The sequence below is a fragment of the Oncorhynchus kisutch genome, linkage group LG4 (assembly GCF_002021735.2).
Source record: "Oncorhynchus kisutch isolate 150728-3 linkage group LG4, Okis_V2, whole genome shotgun sequence".
In the NCBI taxonomy this organism is placed as follows: Eukaryota; Metazoa; Chordata; class Actinopteri; order Salmoniformes; family Salmonidae; genus Oncorhynchus; species Oncorhynchus kisutch.
This window is the reverse complement of record NC_034177.2, coordinates 62,792,729-62,812,049: the sequence shown is the minus strand read 5'-3', so window position 1 is coordinate 62,812,049 and position 19,321 is coordinate 62,792,729. Positions and strand designations below refer to the sequence as shown.

At 44.6% G+C, this 19,321-nt stretch overlaps 1 protein-coding gene across 2 annotated transcripts in view; it reads left to right on the top strand.

Moving 5' to 3' along the window:
* The window catches only part of LOC109888952 (inositol polyphosphate-5-phosphatase A-like), a 261,099-nt gene that overhangs the window by 235,405 nt on the left and 6,373 nt on the right, over positions 1-19,321 (top strand). For both annotated transcript variants that reach the window (XM_031823382.1, XM_031823381.1), the window contains exons 12-13: positions 5,092-5,165; positions 18,901-19,012. In XM_031823382.1, coding sequence (XP_031679242.1) covers positions 5,092-5,165; positions 18,901-19,012 — 186 coding nt within the window. The remainder of the gene's footprint in view (positions 1-5,091; positions 5,166-18,900; positions 19,013-19,321) is intronic.

Here is a 19,321-nt window from a genome sequence, read left to right as displayed (position 1 = left end):
GCCATCTTTATAATGCAACGAGCCCTTGAACCAATATAAACTGGGATTTTTTTTTACTGCTGACCTACCAGAACAGCAAATCATTATGCTTAATTGACCCGGGATGAAATGTAGTGTGAAATTTCAGCCCTTGGGTTTTCCAGTCAACCTAAATGAATTACTCAACATTCACTTAGAGGCTCTATACACACGCATGCACGCGCACACACACACACACACACACATCATGGATACACAGTGCGCTTCATCACCCCCCAACACAGCTCATCTGCTGCTTTTTAAAGGTGTCACTTCTCATCTCGGCTGCACTAGCTCCACAGAGGCAAACACCTGTCCACACACACTCAAAGAAACACACCGGTGTACACACACACCCACTGATACTCTATTAAGGTAAGAATAGACGCAGACATGAGGTGCACACACAAACAGGGACAATTACATTCTGCACCTCTAGAAATGTTTACAGTCAATTATTTATATTATCAGAAACACACACACACACACCAACTTTTACTGTACATCTTGACATTCTCTCAGTTACAAACTTATATGCTGGCTCACTCTTCCACTAAGGACTCTTCACACACACTAGGAGCATGTCATTGGGAGGATGGTGGTGGCGCACAGTGAAGCGTGTAGCGCATCCTCCGGGCTCCATTCCTCATTCACAATGTGTGAGCTCTCCTGTGACCCTGCCTCCTGTGAGTTTGATGAATGTTACACATCTGCCCTCCTGAACCACAGAGACTCTGTCTGAGGGTCCCACTGCCTGGAAAGTAATGTCCACTGTTCTACACCACTGGCACACACACACACACACACAGACATAGATGCTCACACTTTACACTTAAGTATGCATACAGTTGGCTACTCGCAGTTACCCACATAATCTTGCTCATACAGAAATACACAGCCATAAATGTACGCCACATATGTATATGATAACGTCAATCAAGTTTTAAACTAGCTTATAAACATGTATGTTGGGATTATGGATTGATAGAATTGCGCCGGAGTGGATGGCCGCTGTTCTACGGGCTCCTGACCAATTGTGCAATTTTTTTTTTTTTTAGCTGATCAAATTATTATACATTTTTAGTTTCGTACATGTTTCGGCCCTCATTTCATATGACCAAAAAAGAGCTTCTGGACATCAAAACAGCGATTACTAACCTCAATTTGGATGAGGACTACTATTTCAACAAATCGGAGGTGGACATAATGCTCATCTCAGACCAGGCCCAAATCCCCGTCATTTGGAGGAGGCGGAGGCAGCGCTACAGAGGCTAACGTGCAGGGTTTTTAATGCGACGCCGTGTGGATAAGTCGCTATTACCATCTTTTCTATTGGCAAACGTGCAATCACTGGAAAATAAACTGCATGAGCTCCGTTTGATACTATCCTGTCAACGTGATCTGAAGAACTGTAATATCCTATGTTTCACGGAGTCGTGCCTGAACAAGGACAGAACAGCTGTGTCCGGTAAGCTGAGGGGAGGGGTGTCTCTTTGTCAACAACAGTTGGTGCGCAATCTCTAATATTAAGGAAGTCTTGTGGACCTTGCTCGCCTGAGTTAGAATACCTTATGATAAGCTGTAGACCACGCTATTTGCCAAGAGCGTTTTCATCTATATTTTTCGTAGGTGTCTATTTACCTCCACCAACCGATGCTGGCACTAAGACCGCACTCAGCAAGCTGTATAAGGCCATAAGCAAAGAAGAAAATGCTCACCCAGATGCGGCGTTCCTAGTTGCCGGGGATTTTAATGCAGGGAAACTTAAATAATTTGTAACCACGAAAAGCTCTAGATCACTACTCCACACACAGAGACACATACAAAGCTGTCCCTTGACCTCCATTTGGAAAATCTGACCATAACGCCATCCTCTTAATTCCAGTTTACAAGCAAAACTGCAAAAAGGAAGTACCAGTGATGCGCTCAATACGGAAGTGGTCCAATGAGGCGGATGCTAAGCTAGCACAGATTGGGATATGTTCCGGGATTCATCCGATGGCATTTTGGAGTTTACCACATCAGTCTCGGGCTTCATTAATAAGTTAATCGACAACGGAGTCCCCACAGTGACCGTTCGTACATATCTTAACCAGAAGTCATGGATTATAGCAACATCCGCACTGAGCTAAAGGCTAGAGCTGACGATTTCAAGGAGCGAGACACAAATCAAGATGCTAATAAGAAATCCTGCTATGTCCTCCGACAAACCATCAAACAGGTAAAGCTTCAATATAGGACTAAGATTGAATCCTACTACACCGGCTCTGACGCTATTCGGATGTGGTAGGGCTTGCAAACTATCATGGATCGCAAAGAGAACCCAAGCCGCGAGCTGCCTAGTGATGCGAGCCTACCAGACAAGCTAAATGCCTTCTATGCTCGCTTCGAGGCAAGCAACGCTGAACAGTTCATGATAACACCAGCTGTTCCAGACGACTGTGTGATCACACTCTCCGTAGCCAATGTCAGTATGACATTTAAACAGGTTAACATTCATAAGACCGCTGGGCCTGATGGATTACCAGGACGTATACTCAGAGCATGCACTGAACAGCTAGCAAGTGTATTCACTGACATTTTTAACCTCTCCCTGACCCAGTCTGTAATACCCACATGTTTCAAGCAGACCACCATACTCCCCGTGACCAAGAATGCCAAGGTAACCTGTCTAAATTACTATTGTCCCATAATACCACTCACATCTGTTGCTATGAAATGCTTTGAATGGCTGGTCATGGCTCACATCAACACCATTATTCCAGACACCCTGGACCCACTCCAATTCACATACCGCCCCAACAGATCCACAGAAGCAATCTCTATTTCCTTTTCCCACATGGAAAAAAGGAACACCTACGTGAGAATCCTGTTCATTAACTACAGCTCAGCTTTCAACACTATAGTGCCCTTCAAGCTCATCACTAAGCAAAGGACCCTGGGATTAAACACCTCCCTCTGCAATTGGATACTGGACTTTCTTACAGGCCACCCCCAGATGGTGAGGGTAGGCAACAACACATCCGCCACAGTGACATTCAACACAGGGGCCCCTCAAGGGTGCGTGCTTAGCCCCCTCCTGTACTCCCTGTTCACCCACGACTGCATGGCCGCACATGACTCCCAACACCGTTATTAAGTTTGCTGACAACGCGTTGGTGGTAGTCCTGATCACCGACAACAATGAGACAGCCCTACAGGGAGGAGGGCAGAGACCTGGCAGTGTGGTGCCAAGACAACAACCTCTCCCTCAATGTCAGCAAGACAAAAAGCTGATCGTGGACTACAGGAAACAAAGAGCCGAGCATGCCCCCATTCACATTGTGGAGACGTCCGAGATCTTCAAGTTCCACGGTGTCCACATCACTGAAGGTCTATCGTGGTCCAAAACAAACCAACACAGTCGTGAAGAGGGCATGACAATGCCCCTTCCCCCTCAGGAGGCTGAAAAGATTTGGCATGGGCCTTCAGATCCTCAAAAAGTTATACAGCTGCACCATTGAGAGCATCTTAATTGGCTGCATCACCGCTTGGAATGGCAACTGCTCCCTGTCATCCAGGACCTCTATACCAAGTGGTGTCAGAGGAAGGCCCTAAAAATTGTCAAAGACTCCAGCCACCCAAGTCAGTCTGTTCTCTCTGCTACCGCACAGCAAGCGGTACCGGAGCGCCAAGACTGGGACCAAAATGCTCCTGAACAGCTTCTACTCCAAAGCCATAAGACTGCTGAACAGTTAAACGGCTACCCGTACTTTCTACTTTTCACCGCCTACCTACATGTACATAGTACTTCAATCAGTCACCTAACCAAACCTATATGTACATATTACCTCAGTCAATCACCGCAACTTCTTCGTACCCCAATACACTGACTCGGTACCGGTGCTCCTTGTATATAGCCTGAATACAGCCTCATAATTGTTATTTTATAGTATTTTATTTTGATCTATTTGTTAATTTTCTTACTTTTTAACTGCATTGCTGTGAAAGGACTCGTAAGTAAGCATTTCACAGTAAAGTATACACTTGTTGTAATTGGTGCATGTGACAGCTCAAATTTGATTTGATGGATGTGTTTGTATTCCACTGGTAAGACACCACTCCTCTGACAATTCTCCCTTCCCTACCCTCTGTTTGGCTGGTTGTTTGGTTTTAACACTGTCCTAGATGGTGATTCCATTCACTCTATTGTTACACGTCGTACAGCCATGTAATGTTATTGTCAAGCTAGCTTTATAACTACTGACAGTATCACAAAGGAAGTGTAGAGGACCTCATCAGACTATATCTGATATGTGTTCTGTTGAGGGTGTCAATTTACCACCAAATGAACATGCTCTGGTATGTTCCTGCTAGCTGCCAGTCAGTCAGGAAGGGGCAGGGTCTGTATGTATCCTGCAGGGTTGCCCAGATACCTGTCCGTCGCTCAGGGAGCCAGCGATGCAGATGCCCCTGCTACCTGCTCATCGCCCAGATAATTAATGTGTACAAGGAGCTGCTAATTGCACTTCTCACTAATGATTTATGGGATTTGGGAAGGGGGGAGAGGGGGGGGGGGGTGGAGTGGAGGTGTACGTCTGTGCTGGTGCAGTCAGAGGGAGTGCAGCTGTGAGACAGGACATGATTGATGAAGACTGTTTGGATCTGCTGTCAGCGTAGAGCGACAGAGACAGACCCACACCCTCGGCAGCAAACTGGGGGCTGCGATAGGACAGGGATGGCTCTGGAATAGCCAGGTCAGAGACGCACACATCAACACTGGTTAGCTGTTCTCACACACTTGCCTTCATGTACCACCACACTGTTCATGACACTTGTGCAGTATGCTGGCAAAGGCACAAATCCACACGTCGAAAAAGGAGAGAAACAAAGCTAACACAATTGTTATCTAACACTTACTCATGCACGCAGGCGCCTCACACTCGCACTCTCATAGTTATTCACTCAGTGAGTGATGACTGACATAGTGGATATTACTTTCTGTAAAGAAATAAACCCTTTATCACTCACTCACTCTCTCCCTTCCCCCCCTCCTCTCTCTCTCTCTCTCTCTCTCTCTCTCTCTCTTCACAGTTTTTACAGTTTGACAGTGAGCTGTCCTGTTTCAAGGAACGGCTGCACGAGCTGGAGATCTCCTTTCCTCCCAGGTATGAAATCCTCTCAATGTTTCCTTATGAATCCATGTCTGTGAACCACACCTATTCAACTCAATCACTCCTGTTATCTAATGGGGGATTATAAACAAATTGGATTTCTTGTACCACTCCATACTGATGCATGTGGTGTTTTAAAAAGGCAGTTATTCCATAATAGTATGGTACAAGAGCCAAAAATCACCAATTAAATCAATAATGGTCTTCCAGGGATGTAACTATCTATTACACTGCATAGTAATTGGTGCCTATATTGGTACCTACCTATTACTGTCTATTATCCTGTATATTACCTACTTCCCCTGTCTATAACCCCATAAAGTGCCTACTCTCTCACCTCCACTATCATTGCCCCTGAAATGGCGGCCCTGACCCTTATACCCTTCACATCTCACTCGAACCATGTGCAAGTTACAGTAGCTACAATACATAGTTATCCAGGAGTCAGTCAACAGTGTAGGGTACCGACAGATTGAATTACTTTTTTGGAAGTACACATTCTATCCAATGGTAAGAGTGGGTTAAGAAAAGAAGGGGACCTTACTACGAACCTCACTGCAGCACCACATCTTTGAAGAGCAGAGTAAATCAGCAGTGTACTAGAGGCTGATGTTTTGGTTCATTTAGGGTATGGGGCCTTAACATTACTCAATCATCCCTCTTGGCCCAAATGGCTTTGTTTATGCCAAATATATGTTTGATGGTTATCAATTGTTTAGTATGATTGGATGTGCTCCTAAAATGCTCCCCTGGGGGTGTGTGTGTACGTGCGTTTGGTTGTATGTTCATGTGTGTGTGTGTCTGTGTGTCTGTGTGAGTGTGAGGCGGCCTGCATTGATATTCCATCACGGTGGGAGTTGGAGGACATTGGGGCGGAGGTCCTGCTACTCTGTCTCCTCTTCCTCAAACAAATGCATTTGCAATTAGCCCTTTCAGAGGAGAGGGAGGGAAAACACACACCCGGCCTGCATCGAAATATGTCTCGGCTCTGGCGCGATAATGGTGCTTGACCTTTGCCGCCAGTTGTGACTCAATCAGTGCAGATAATGAAACGCTGTAATCAAACAATAATTACTTGATAAACTGCTCTAGTGGCGGGCAAGGGGCGGGGCAGGCAGGGAGTGTGTGTATGACAAGGTCCTGGCAGTCACTGTTTTTAAATGACTCTGTCTCTTAATCAGGGACCCCATTTGCATCGCTTTGCATAAAGTGACGGCTGGATTTATTGTCCTTTTACACTCTGTGACTTTTGCGCCTATCTATCCATAATATAATATTGAATCATCGTTTGCCTGCCAGGTGAATGAACAGGCTGCTGTGAACGAATACAAATGATTTTCACCTACTTGGAAACACGATTCATCAAATTGAGGAGACCTCGGCACAGCATCGGAAATGTTATTTGATCCACTCAGTGTCTGATACAAAGCCACGTCATTGTAAGTGGTGTAATGAGTAGAAATGGCCTAGTTAAACTTAAACAAACCCCTCCTCCCATTCACATAACACACACTTGCACCAACAGACACACACACACACACACACAGCGTGTACATCCTCCCCCCTCCCCCTGTCAGAGCTCCCTTGTGCTCCATGAGCAATCAAGCAGTCAAAGATTGTTCTCCATCACATAGCCTGCTCCGGACCAGCCCCTCACCATCTGTGAGGTTATTACTCCGCTTAACACAGGCCATGAGAGGCCCTCTATACACACACACACACACACTCTCGCTTGCATTCAATCGATAAGTCAATACTGGTCACTCGTGTTTAATCTATCAATGAATCCTGCATGTTGTAGTCTGTCCACTTGTGAAACGTGAGTGGAAAACCGTAGCCTCGTCGTCGCTGTGTTTTAGGACACTGAGCATGTTGCCTGGTATAAAGACGTCATCAAAACTATCAATTCATTTTGTTTAGAGATTAGGGCCTGTATTCTCAGAGAGTCTCAGAGTAGGAGTGCTGATTATAGGATCAGTCTTGTCTTTTTAGGTCATAATGAGTAAGATTGAATGGACCGGGGGGGACCTGGTCCTAGATCAGTATTCTTACTCTGAGACGCTTTGTGAATACAGGGCAAGAACTGTAGGTGTAAGGTTGTGAAAATGTGTAACAGCGAAAAAATGATGATCCTCTCTCTCACCCTCAACCAGGCTGCAGTAAGAGGCCAAACACTACAAACTGGAGGTTCCATTCCATTTCTTGAAGAAGACACTATAGTGTTATTGAGACTATACGTTATTTCATTGTCTGTCCCACACATACTCGTGCGTTGTGTTTGCATTTATGGAATGTGCAACAAGCTGTAAATTCATATTGCTCACCTTCAAGAAGTTGTCTGTCAAAGTTGGCTGTGACATGTCTAAGCACTCAGCCATCGGGGTGTGGAATTTGGCCGCAGCCCGCGAGAGTTGTACCTGGTGCCAGCTGGCTGCCGCACGCTGATAGGCTAAGGGGTATACCATTCACACAGGAGTGCACACACACACACACACACACGTTTTTTAAAAGGAGATATGTGTCGGAGTTTGGTAGTTGGGAATGAGGCGCAGTCTGTCAATTGGAAACCAATCACGTATGATCAAACTAGTAAGCGCCATCCATTCCATGAACGCTCTTCTGAGCATTTTCAAGAAAGGTTCTTGTGCAAAGGTTGACTATCATCTTTGTAACAAATGACAGCATGGCCCCAAGACTGAAAATAACTGAATGGTATACTTACAATTTCAAATTTGATTCAGTTTGCTGGAGTAGCATAACTACGGTAATCTCCCTTAAAACATATAAGGAGGTTGAGTAACTTATGTTATTCATATATTTCTATTGATTTAGGAGAAGGCTTTTAGTACTGCCCGATATCAAATTTATTTGCCCTTTTTTTGTTGTCTAAGATCGATGCAAAAATGTAATATAAACCCTGGCGGGGGGGGGTGGAATTCAGTAAAACAATGAGAGAGTAGGGGAATAATTTATTTGTGCTTTAACCAGGTTACCCTGAATGGGTTCTGAGGGGATTTTGAGCGTCATCAGACAGACTGCGGTTCTAACTCCATACGGCCCCATGAGTCCCCCACACAGAAAAATATATGGAGGAGGTGGAAGGGGAGATGGAGAGGTGAGAGCGGAAAGAGACAAATATGGGAAGGCGCTTGAGATAGAAAGGATGACTACAGCCCCATGCGTCTGTGTTTGCCCAGTCTAGACAGGGCGGGAGAAGAGCAGGAGTAGTGGAGAGGGGCGAATCGGCCAGGAGGTCGTGAGCTGAGGAGGGGCAGGGTGGGTGACGAGGGAGGCTGATAAACGGTTGTCTCTTCACCATTTGGTGTTTAACAGGAAGCCGGGAGCGCCCCGGGACCAACCTTGGCAAGTTAGCATACATTTTCCAAACATGGCGGGTCTATGAGGATGGGCCGAAGAGTGACTTCCCCCCTGGGAAAATACACAGCATTTACAGTGCAGGGGGATGAAGACCTTGAGAAAAACAAATTACCTGTGCAGTTGGCCATTAGTTTAGGGAGGAAAATAGCATTTGGTCCAATGACATAAGTGTTGATCTGCCAAATCTCCAGGACATGCTCTCGAAGCACTAATCCGTCCCCTGTCCCTTCAATAAAGACAGAAAACAAGTTTTAGTTGAAAACAAGCAACTGAATGCTTTGCATTATAATTTATGGCCGTCTTAGATTTTCCAAGAGTTCACCAATGGATAAGAGCACATTACTGAGTGTGATGTTTTTTCATTGAATAGTTTAATTGAATTTGTGAATGTGTCAGTATGGCCATTTGGAAACAGTTCTTAACACAATGACTCTCCTTTTGAAATGTTTTATTAGATGTTTTTATTTCGTGATATCCAATTGATATCTTGTCCCATCGCTGCAACTCCCGTACGGACTCAGGAGAGGCGAAGGCCGAGAGCCATGCCTTCCGAAACACGACCCTGCCAAGCCGCACTGCTTCTTGACACACTGCTCGCATAACCTGGAAGCCAGCCGCACCAATGTGTTGGGGGAAACACTTTACAGCTGATGACACAAGGCAGCGTGCATGCGCCCGGGCTGCCACAAGGAGTCACTGGAGCGCAACGGGACAAGGACATCCCATCCCCTAACCCGGACGAAGCTGAGCCAATTACGCGCCGCCTCATGGGTCTCCCGGTCGTGGCCTTCTGTGACACAGGCCGGGATCAAACCCGGGTCTGTAGTGACTCCTCTAGCACTGCGATGCAGTGCCTTAGACAGCTCCGTCACCTGGGAGGCCCTACACTGACTCTCCTACTCTCCCTGCAGAATGAGGAAGACATCGAGATCCTGTCCCCTGGGCATCTTAAGAGTGATGTCACTGTGTGTGTGTGTGCGTGCGTGCGCGTGTCTGATGGCAAGCCAAGTGAAGGATATTCTTGTTATAGCTCCTCTCCTCCTCTGAAAGGTTCTCCTATACTCCGTCGGAGGCGCGTGACTCAGTTTATGGAGTACCACAGATGTTCGTTAACTACTGTAAGAGAGGGATCCTAAGGCAAGCACACACAGCCGGTATTATTCGCTGGAGTGTAGAGGAGATCGAGCGTTATCATCAGCTGAGGAGGAACATTGTTTCACACTCTCAACACATCCATCATTCAACTGCTGGGGAGCCATAAAAAAATGACGAGGGGCTTTTGTAGTGTGATGATAGCTGGTCATTTCCAATGGCCATGTGTCTGTGTGCTTCTTTCCTGCGCTGATGCTTCACTGGGATGAGAGGGAGCCTTTGTTTAAACTCCTCTGGTACATATAGGGGTTAAAATAGACGCTCAAGACTTCCTCTTGAGTGAAAGGGGGGCTGCAGAATAGATGCAGCTCTTTACTGATACAGAACCTCTTGGACAGAGAGTAGCAGTCTGTCCAACACACACACACACAACATGTGAACACACACACAACCTTTGAGCAACACAGTGTTTTGACACGGTGTTTGTGTTGGGCCAATGTTGCGGCGGAGAGCTCCCCAACCCTGAAATGTGGAGCAAACATTCAGGGAGATTTATTGATAGCAGTTTGTGTGGCTGATCTTTGTGAATGAAAATGGAGGTGTCTCTCCTCTTTTCCTGCCTTGTTTTGCCAAGTCTCCCCTGACAATGGTAAACAAATATGGCTGAGCGGGGGAGGTATCATTACATTTTATTTATTTTTTCCAGTGAAATTAAAATAACCTGACAGCTCCGCCAATCTCTGCGTCCGTACAGCCCCGTAACACTAGGTCATGTGACCTTAGCCCCATGATGCCCCATGATGCCCCTCCTGACCTCTGCCCTTGTGTCATTAATACTCGAATAACTCTTAACTCTAGCTCCCTGCCGATAGTCACTAGTTTATATTGCCCTCGTTAAATATGTTTGGCTTGTCACCTATTTGGCTTTTCACATATTCATTATGTAGAACAAGATAATGGCATTTGGCCGGGAGATAGGAAATGTGGGACAGGATGGAATAGGGGCCTGGCCTGTATGACGCTCACCAGTGCTGTGTGACTGCAGCCTGGGGATAAAGGCTCTCAATTGGCCTGGTGAGGCTGAGTGATACCAGACCTGGGTTCAAATACTATTTGAATTGATTTAAAATACTTTAGCTGGGCTTGATTGAGCTGGTCTGGTGCAATGGAACCAAGAGAATACTTGCAAAAGTGCAAAGCCCACCCATCTGGCACTCCAGGACTAGAGCAAATGCTAGAAGTATTTGAAAGATTTCAAATAGTATTTGAACCCAGGTCTGACTGATACTAAGGTTTCACCTCGCCAATCCTCTGTACTGCCCAAACATACGACTGACACTTATTGGACAAACCTATGAGTCATGTCACAGCAGGCAGTCAAACATTAAACCCCACATGAAGAATGAGTAATGGGTGTAGTGGCTTTGAACGGAGTCCCCATGTTGAAGTCAGTACATTTTTCATGTGAGGTTTAAAGCCCAACTAAAGAGGATGTTTTCAACGGTGCACATTTGACCACATCGTTTCCAATTATTTCCACCATTATGAATACAGATTATTCACAGTGCATTATACATCACACACAGCCACCGGTGGTTCATAGAAACTAAACTGTTTAGGTAGCTGAGCCAAGCCTGGGCGCCTGACTTTGTCTGGAAGTAGGGGTTCAGAAGCTTGGGAGGGTGAGGGTCTTGACTTTTTTTTTTTTTTTTGCACCGTTGTGTGGAGCATTGTCAACATGAACACTTTTTTAATTGACTTGTCTCAGCAGCGTACATACTTGATGCAAAGAGGGTAGAAAAGGCATATTTGGTCTATATTACTTACCCAGCCAAGTAGACAGACCCGGCACCAGGATAAAGTGACTAAGGGAGCAGTTGGAATCGGTGAGGGGATGCAATTTCGGGGGGGGTTACTGCATTGGAATTATATTGAATTCTGCTTATATCACTCTTTACCACCACAATAAACATAAGGTTCAAATGCAAAGACCATTGAGTGCTTTTGAAGTGACAGGTTGGTGTGAAATCTGTAGCCCATCTTTGCTGCGCTGTTCCAGCACAATGAACAGCACCCTACACACTAAAACCAGGCCTAGTAAATATAGACGACAAGATAGGCTGTATGTAATAGGTGAATTACCCTATGTGAATGCAGCCGTACACACAGCTGTCATATCATAATAATGCAAACTAAATGCTGAAAGTAGTAGCCTAGTTATTCATGCAAAACAAAATACTGAATAGCAGTTTGGCTTAGAACACCAACACAACTGCGAATGGGAACGAATGAATGTGAACAGATCAAAACGGCGGTAGGCGTACTATAGATCGATAAAGGCATGGCACAATCTTTATTTTGGCTAGTTACATACAACAGTAAACAAACACAGTAAACAAAAGGAAAATACAAAACAGCCTACTACAGCAAGATGCAGCCATGCACAGCTGTCTTGCCAAATAAACAGGCCTATAGACCCACTTCAATCATGAAACACCATGCAGCTCGTGAGTTCAAGCAAAACGTTGCAATATGGCACAATACACTTCTTTTGCTCAAATGCGACCCACCCTTGTGATCAATTAAGCAATGCCGACCTACCGTAAACACGCTTCCAAAACGTACAGTTCCATGTACAACCACGGAAAAGCAGTATGCTACTAAGGAAGCCTACATTCTATTTCAATGGTTATCTATTTCTACAATGAAACGTAGCGATATGTAGCTCTACCCAGGGGCGTCATTTGGGTTCTTGCATTGGAATCATGTTGAATTCTGCTTATATCACGCTGTACCACAATAAACATAAGTTCAAATGCCGAGACCATTGCTTTTGACCAGGAAGGCACAGGTTGTCGCGATATCTTCGTTGCGCTCTATCAGCACCATAGCAGTGCCCTACACACTAAAAAAGGCCATTTTGGCAATGAAAATATTGCCTGGCTAAAGAAGTCATTTTGCCATTCCGTACCCTAGGTGTCTGCAGAAAATGACACCACTGGCTATGCCACCAAGATTTTGATCAAAACCAACCAGCTAGATTTGACTTACCTTTTCAGAAGAGTTGAACTTTCTGAGTAATCGATAATTCCATTCTCCCCGAAATCTTCTTTTAAGGTCCCCCTCAAATGCCAGTTGGATTAGTTGAGCTTTCCTTGGGTGTAGAATGCTTTGTCTGTGCTGACTGATCACGTTTGTCAAAGTGGGAAAATAGTTCTTGCCAGCTGCCTGTCATTAACAAGTGTTGACACCTCAGTTTCAGTAGCACTTCAAACTTGTTTTCTTTTTACAGTGCAATGTATTTCAAATAGAGGTTGACCGATTATGATTTACCGCCAATACCGATTATTGGAAGACCAAAAAAAGCCGATACCGATTAATCAGCCAATTGTTTTACTTTTTTATTTGACATAATGACAATTACAACAATACTGAATGAACACTTATTTTCACTTAATATAATACATCAATAAAAATCAATTTAGCCTCAAATAAATAATAAAACATAATGCAAAATCAAAGTGTTGGAGAAGAAAGTAAAAGTGCAATATGTGCCATGTAAAAAAGCTAATGTTTAAGGTCCTTGCTCAGAACATGAGAACATATGAAAGCTGGTGGTTCCTTTTAACATGAGACTTCAATATTCCAAGGTAAGAGATTTTAGGTTGTAGTTATAGTATTTATAGGACTATTTCTCTCTATACGATTTGTATTTCATATACCTTTGACTATTGGATGTTCTTATTGGATGTGCCCACTAACTAGCTAGCCATTTCACATCGGTTACACCAGCCTAATCTCGGGAGTTTATAGGCTTGAAGTCATAAACAGCGCAATGCTTGAGGCACAGTCAAGAGCTGCTGGAAAAACGCACGAAAGTGCTGTTTGAATATATGCGTACGAGCCTGCTGGTTCCTACCACCGCTCAGTCAGACTGCTCTATCAAATATCAAATCATAGACTTAACTATAACATAATTAATATGGTAGAATCCGGAAACTATCATTTCGAAAACAAAACGTTTATTATTTCAGTGAAATACGGAACCGTTCAGTATTTTATCTAACGGATGGCATCCCTAAGTCTAAATATTCCTGTTACATTGCACAACCTCCAATGTTATGTCAAATGTTATGTAAAATTCTGGCAAATTAGTTCGCAACGAGCCAGGCTGCCCAAACTGTTGCATATACCCGTACTCTGCGTGCAATGAACGCAAGAGAAGTGACACAATTTCACCTGGTTAATATTGCCTTGGATTTCTTTTAGCTAAATATGCAGGTTTAAAAATATATACTTTGTATATTGATTTTAAGAATGGCATTGGTGTTTATGGTTAGGTACAGACGTGTAAAGATTGTGCTTTTTTCGCAAATGCGCTTTTGTTAAATCATCCCCCTGCGTTGCATCGATTATATGCAACGCAGGACACGCTAGATAAACTAGTAATATCATCAACCATGTGTAGTTAACTAGTGATTATGATTGATTGATTGTTTTTTATAAGATAAGTTTAATGCTAGCTAGCAACTTACCTTGGCTTCTTACTGCATTCGCGTAACAGGCAGGCTCCTCATGGAGTGCAATGAGAGGCAGGTGGTTAGCGCGTTGGACTAGTTAACTGTTGCAAGATTGAATCCCGGAGCTGACAAGGTAAAAATCTGTCATTCTGCCCCTGAACAAGGCAGTTAACCTACCGTTCCTAGGCCGTCATTGAAAATAAGAATGTGTTCCTAACTGACTTCCCTAGTTAAATAAAGGTGTAAAAAAAAAAATGGCTAAATCGGTGTCCAAAAATACCGATTTCCGATTGTTATGAAAACGTGAGATCGGCCCTAATTAATCGGCCAATTCGATTAATCGGTGGACCTCTAATTTCACATGCTCCTTGCTTGATGCGGGCCTTCCGAATCTTTTGCTTGCTTCCAGTCAGAATATCTGCCTTGGATGAAGGCTTTGTCTGCATTAGCATTGGACCCAATACAGAACTTTTGACATGGGAACCAAAATTGTGCATCTGCAGTAACTGAGTATTGCAGCTACTCTGGTCATATGAACCAGTTACTCTTAAATTGACATTGTTGGACAGAAAACCTGTGGCTAGGGTAGAATTCTAGGATAACCTGGGCTTGCTGTCTCTGTTCCAAGATCGTCAGGAACAGTCGGAGTTGGAGGGGAATGTGGAGCCATTATCCTGGCGGCCCTTGTGGAAGGGGGGTAAGCACTTCACAGAGAGCTAGCTGGAGCTCGGCAGCATCATCGCTGCTGGGCTTGGTGGCGGCCTCTGTGTGATTTGGTTTCTGATATCCATTGTGGCAGATTAGCTGGTTAGAGCTAAACACTCTAGGCTAATAACATTAACGCCTTATACAACTAGCTAAGAAGCTAACTAAACTCTAGTGGTGATGAATTGGGTGAAGCAGCTTCAACTGTAAACTTGACTTATTCCTTATAAATCAAAAATGACGGTGGCGTTTTTACGTTATTCACATAGCCTACCACAAACGGTGCTTTTTTTGGAAACCCATGGAAACCCGTTCCAGTGGCTTTTTATAGGCCCGCTACACACACACACGCTCTGTCCATGGTGCTGACACAGCGCAGCAGAGATACGGATTTCGCGGCAACCTGTCACGCAATATTTTGAACTTTTTAGCTATTTTTATATAGGGACATGGGGGAAAAAATGAGGTGGCAAAATATTCAACTGAGAGGGCTAAGTCCCCTTTTGCCCCCTCATGGAGCCGGGCCCATAAGCAGAACTGTTTTATCCAGACACAAATATCCTGTTTTTTTTCATTTGGTTTAACAATGTGATTTAACCGATTGAAGTTGGGAAAATATATTGCAAAAATGCTGAATGGTGTTAAATGCCTGTAAACAGTTTGGGGAGGAGAATTATTTCATATTCAATCACGTAATATTAGCCCTACTGAGTATTTCTCACTGTACTTGCGAGAGCTACTCATTGACAGCCCGCGAGCTACCGGACATGCAGTTTTCTGCCAAGGTGCAACCTTTGGTAGGCTGATGGACGGCTACTCATAGTCAAAGTTTGCGCTACAGCGAAGCCAAATCGGAGATACCCATGCTCATCATGGTTCTCACATGGGAAGTGAGACGATACAATGAATTTGCTATTGGTGATCGCAGGTCAAATTATACAGTATGTAACAACAACACCCCTGGACCAACACCATCGGACAACGATACGAATATAACAGCACAATAAAATAGATAAACACGTTTCTTTTGCAGGTGCTTTTTCATTTCAAACATCAGTGGTGCGACGCGTGCTTTCTAACTGCACTGAACCATAACTGTGTTGCCAGGAGCAATGCAAAACGTTGAGTGGACGAAGCCGTTCGACTTGAGGCGACTGGGGAGAGGGTGCAAAATGCATTCTGTTAATTATTATATCATATATCAAATGGACACATCTATGTTAATGCAGACTTAGCTCAAAACGTTGCTCGTCATTGAAATGGAGGGGGAAATGAGTTGCCCCTTACAGACTCGAAGACATAATCCATTCTGATATCCCGCTCAAACCTTGCAAACTCAGAATTTGGACCTATCATCTCTCAACATACTTCAGTCTGGCGCCTGGTTGGTAACTGTTTGTCTTGTTCGGTATTGTCACTCTTTTCTCTGTCCATGTGTACCTGTTTTGTGTACCTTATTTAAAAAATAATAAAAACATTAACACAGAAAATTACAAATGACCTAATGGATAATGGTAATTTTCTAGCAAAAAAAATTTGGGGATGCAAAAATGTTTGCACCCCTATTTTGAAAGTGGGGGTGCAGCTGTTCCATTTGCTATGGAGCCAGTTGCAGTACCACCACTGTAGCCTGCCTGAGGGACAGAAGTTTGGCCAACGGACTGGTGCTCGTGCATGTGCTTGCATGCGCAGGCTCTGTCTCACAGCGAGCATGGGACACTGTCATACACACAGGTGGGAGATTTGTTGAGTTTATCAGCTCGGCCCCATTAATTAGTGTAATTAGTCTTGCTGCGGGCAATAAGTGCCCGATAGGAGCTCCGGACCGTACGCCCACTCGCCCCGTTTGCTTTCAGATAAGTTTGTGAGCGCCTTAATCGGACACATTAATCACACAGCACTCCCCAAAGCCGCCACTCTGGTGTTTGCTGTTGCATTAGGACCTGTTATCTCAATTGGGGCCATTGGAGGGTGGGGTGAGAAAGGAAGAGGAAGAGGAGTGCAAGACTGCCTCACAGTTTAATTGCCATTGTTGAGTATTGTTCATCATTTTATACAAGGATTAATAATCTTTTAAGATTGCTATTTTATCATCAGAAACCGTGATAGTGGTTTAGTTTTTTTAATGTGCTCCACAGCAATTTGCTATGAGAGGTTGAGTACTCCTTTATATTTCCCTTACAATAGAGAGATAGCATAGTAATTTAGGGCCAGTTCACTGTATGGACTAAATGAAGAGTCTGTAGCTAGGCCACCCCTGAAGATGGCTTGATCCCGAGCCACTTTGATGACTTTGCCCTTTTCCACCAGCACTCTGTTTTTCTCTCTGAGCCCTCTTTATCCCCTCTCTTCTTTATCCCTCTGAAATACTTTCATCCTCTGGACCCATCTTTCATCCCTTCTTTAGCATACCAAAAACCTGCTGCATTTCCACATGCTTAAAGTGCCATTCATGCTAATTGGAGGCTGTGTGCTCTGTAAGGAGCCTGTAAGGAGCCCTCTGCAGGCCTGTTTGTTCACCCAGCGGGGGGTGCTGTGTACTGGCCGGATGTGCCCCCCCCCCTCCGCCACTGTCCCATAGTTCACAGTCTGTGTGTCACACTGGTCGCCATGGCACAACTGTAACATTGCCCCCTGTGCTGTGGCAGCTGTCCCAGTGCATTGTGTATGTGTGCGTGCGTGTGCACGTATGCGTGTGTGCGTCAGGGGGGGTGTTTACCAGGCCTCTGTTTGCCCAGTTGGTTCCCTGCCTGGCTGCCTGAGAGTAACACACTCTGCCTTCATGGCTGCCATGTGACAGTGTATGTTGGCCTGCTTTGCACAGCATGGCTGATTGGCCTAAGGAGGTGCCTGTGTGTGTACTCGCAGCCACTAGTTAGCTAGGTAAATGTGTCTTATAGCTGTGTGTTAACAGGACAAAAATATTTCATCAGATGGACCCATCTGACTGACTGATTGGAGAATACTAGGAGGGGTCTCCAAGTCATTACATTATAGCGAAACACCCCCATATGCATGCACACACATACACACGCACACAGAGACACACAGAAACAGAATAATCACACATGACATTTACAGTATGTAATCCCAGATACAAGTCTTATTATACCCAAGCTTCTTGACAATAGTGCTTTGGATAATATAGGACGGCTGTGGTTATTTTGTCATGAGTTTTTCTGGCCCCGGGCGAATGCATGTTGTGTTACACCACGGTGAGCCCCTGTGTGTAGCATTGTAGGAACAAATTGGATTGGTATTACAGTATGTAAAGCCTCTCCTATCCTGATGAGCCCCGCAAACAAATTGGATTGGTGGCATGTAAATCTGATGCAGTTTGATGAGCTGGAGGGCCAAATTGAATTTCCAACAATGTAAATCTGTATCGGTTCGATGGGCTTCCCGGCGGGCCCGGCTACTTAAATCATTCGATTGTTCCTCCCGTTACCAGATACAATCTCACTTGGCCATTTGCCACAGCACTAATCTCTTTTTGATGGCTACATAAAGATGTAGCTGCTGTACATTTCTGAGAGAGAGAGAGAGAGAGAGAGAGAGAGAGAGAGAGAGAGAGAGAGAGAGAGAGAGAGAGAGAGAGAGAGAGAGAGAGAACATGGAGACTGAAACTCACTCTGCTCTGGCTCTTTCTTTTTCGCTCTCTTTTTCTACCTCTTTCTCTCCCCCTACAGATCACACTCACATACTCACTCAGCTTCTTCCGCAGCGAGATAGTCAGACCCTGTACAGTTGGCATGGCTCGTTCCTCACAAGTTTGCTCTGATTGAGCCATCCTTCCATGTGTGTTCATTCAAAAGAGTATTTCCAGAAAGTCAAAGCTGTGTATCTAATTGGGGTTTTCTCCTCTTCTGTGCTTTAGCCTCAAACTTAGAAACTCAATTTGCAAAACTAAACCCATTTGTTAGCGATACCTTTTTACACAATCTACATTAGAATACACAGAATTGTCTTTTATGGACCATTGTTCTACGAACTGTATGTTACTGATGGTTGTGTTTTTGGGTTTGTTTCCACAGTTATCCGTACAGTGAAGACAGCAGTCAGGGAAAGCAGTACATGGACACCAGATGCCCTGCCTGGTGTGACCGCGTCCTCATGTCTGCTACAGCTAAAGACCTGGTCATAAAGGTGAGTTTAACCTTGTATATATATAGCCAGAGACCTAGCCTTAAAGGTGAGTTTAACCTTGTATATATATAGCCAGAGACCTAGCCTTAAAGGTGAGTTTAACCTTGTATATATATATAGCCAGAGACCTAGCCTTCGCATACACACGACGTCTGGCCAATAACAGTCAGTGGCAGACCATCACCCTGTGGTTATTTCTGAATCAACATGTAGAATCTTGGATTGCCATCTGGGATGTCTTCACACCCTTGGTCTATGGGAATCTACTATAACGCTATCCCTCTATCACATTCCAACTCTCTCCTCCAT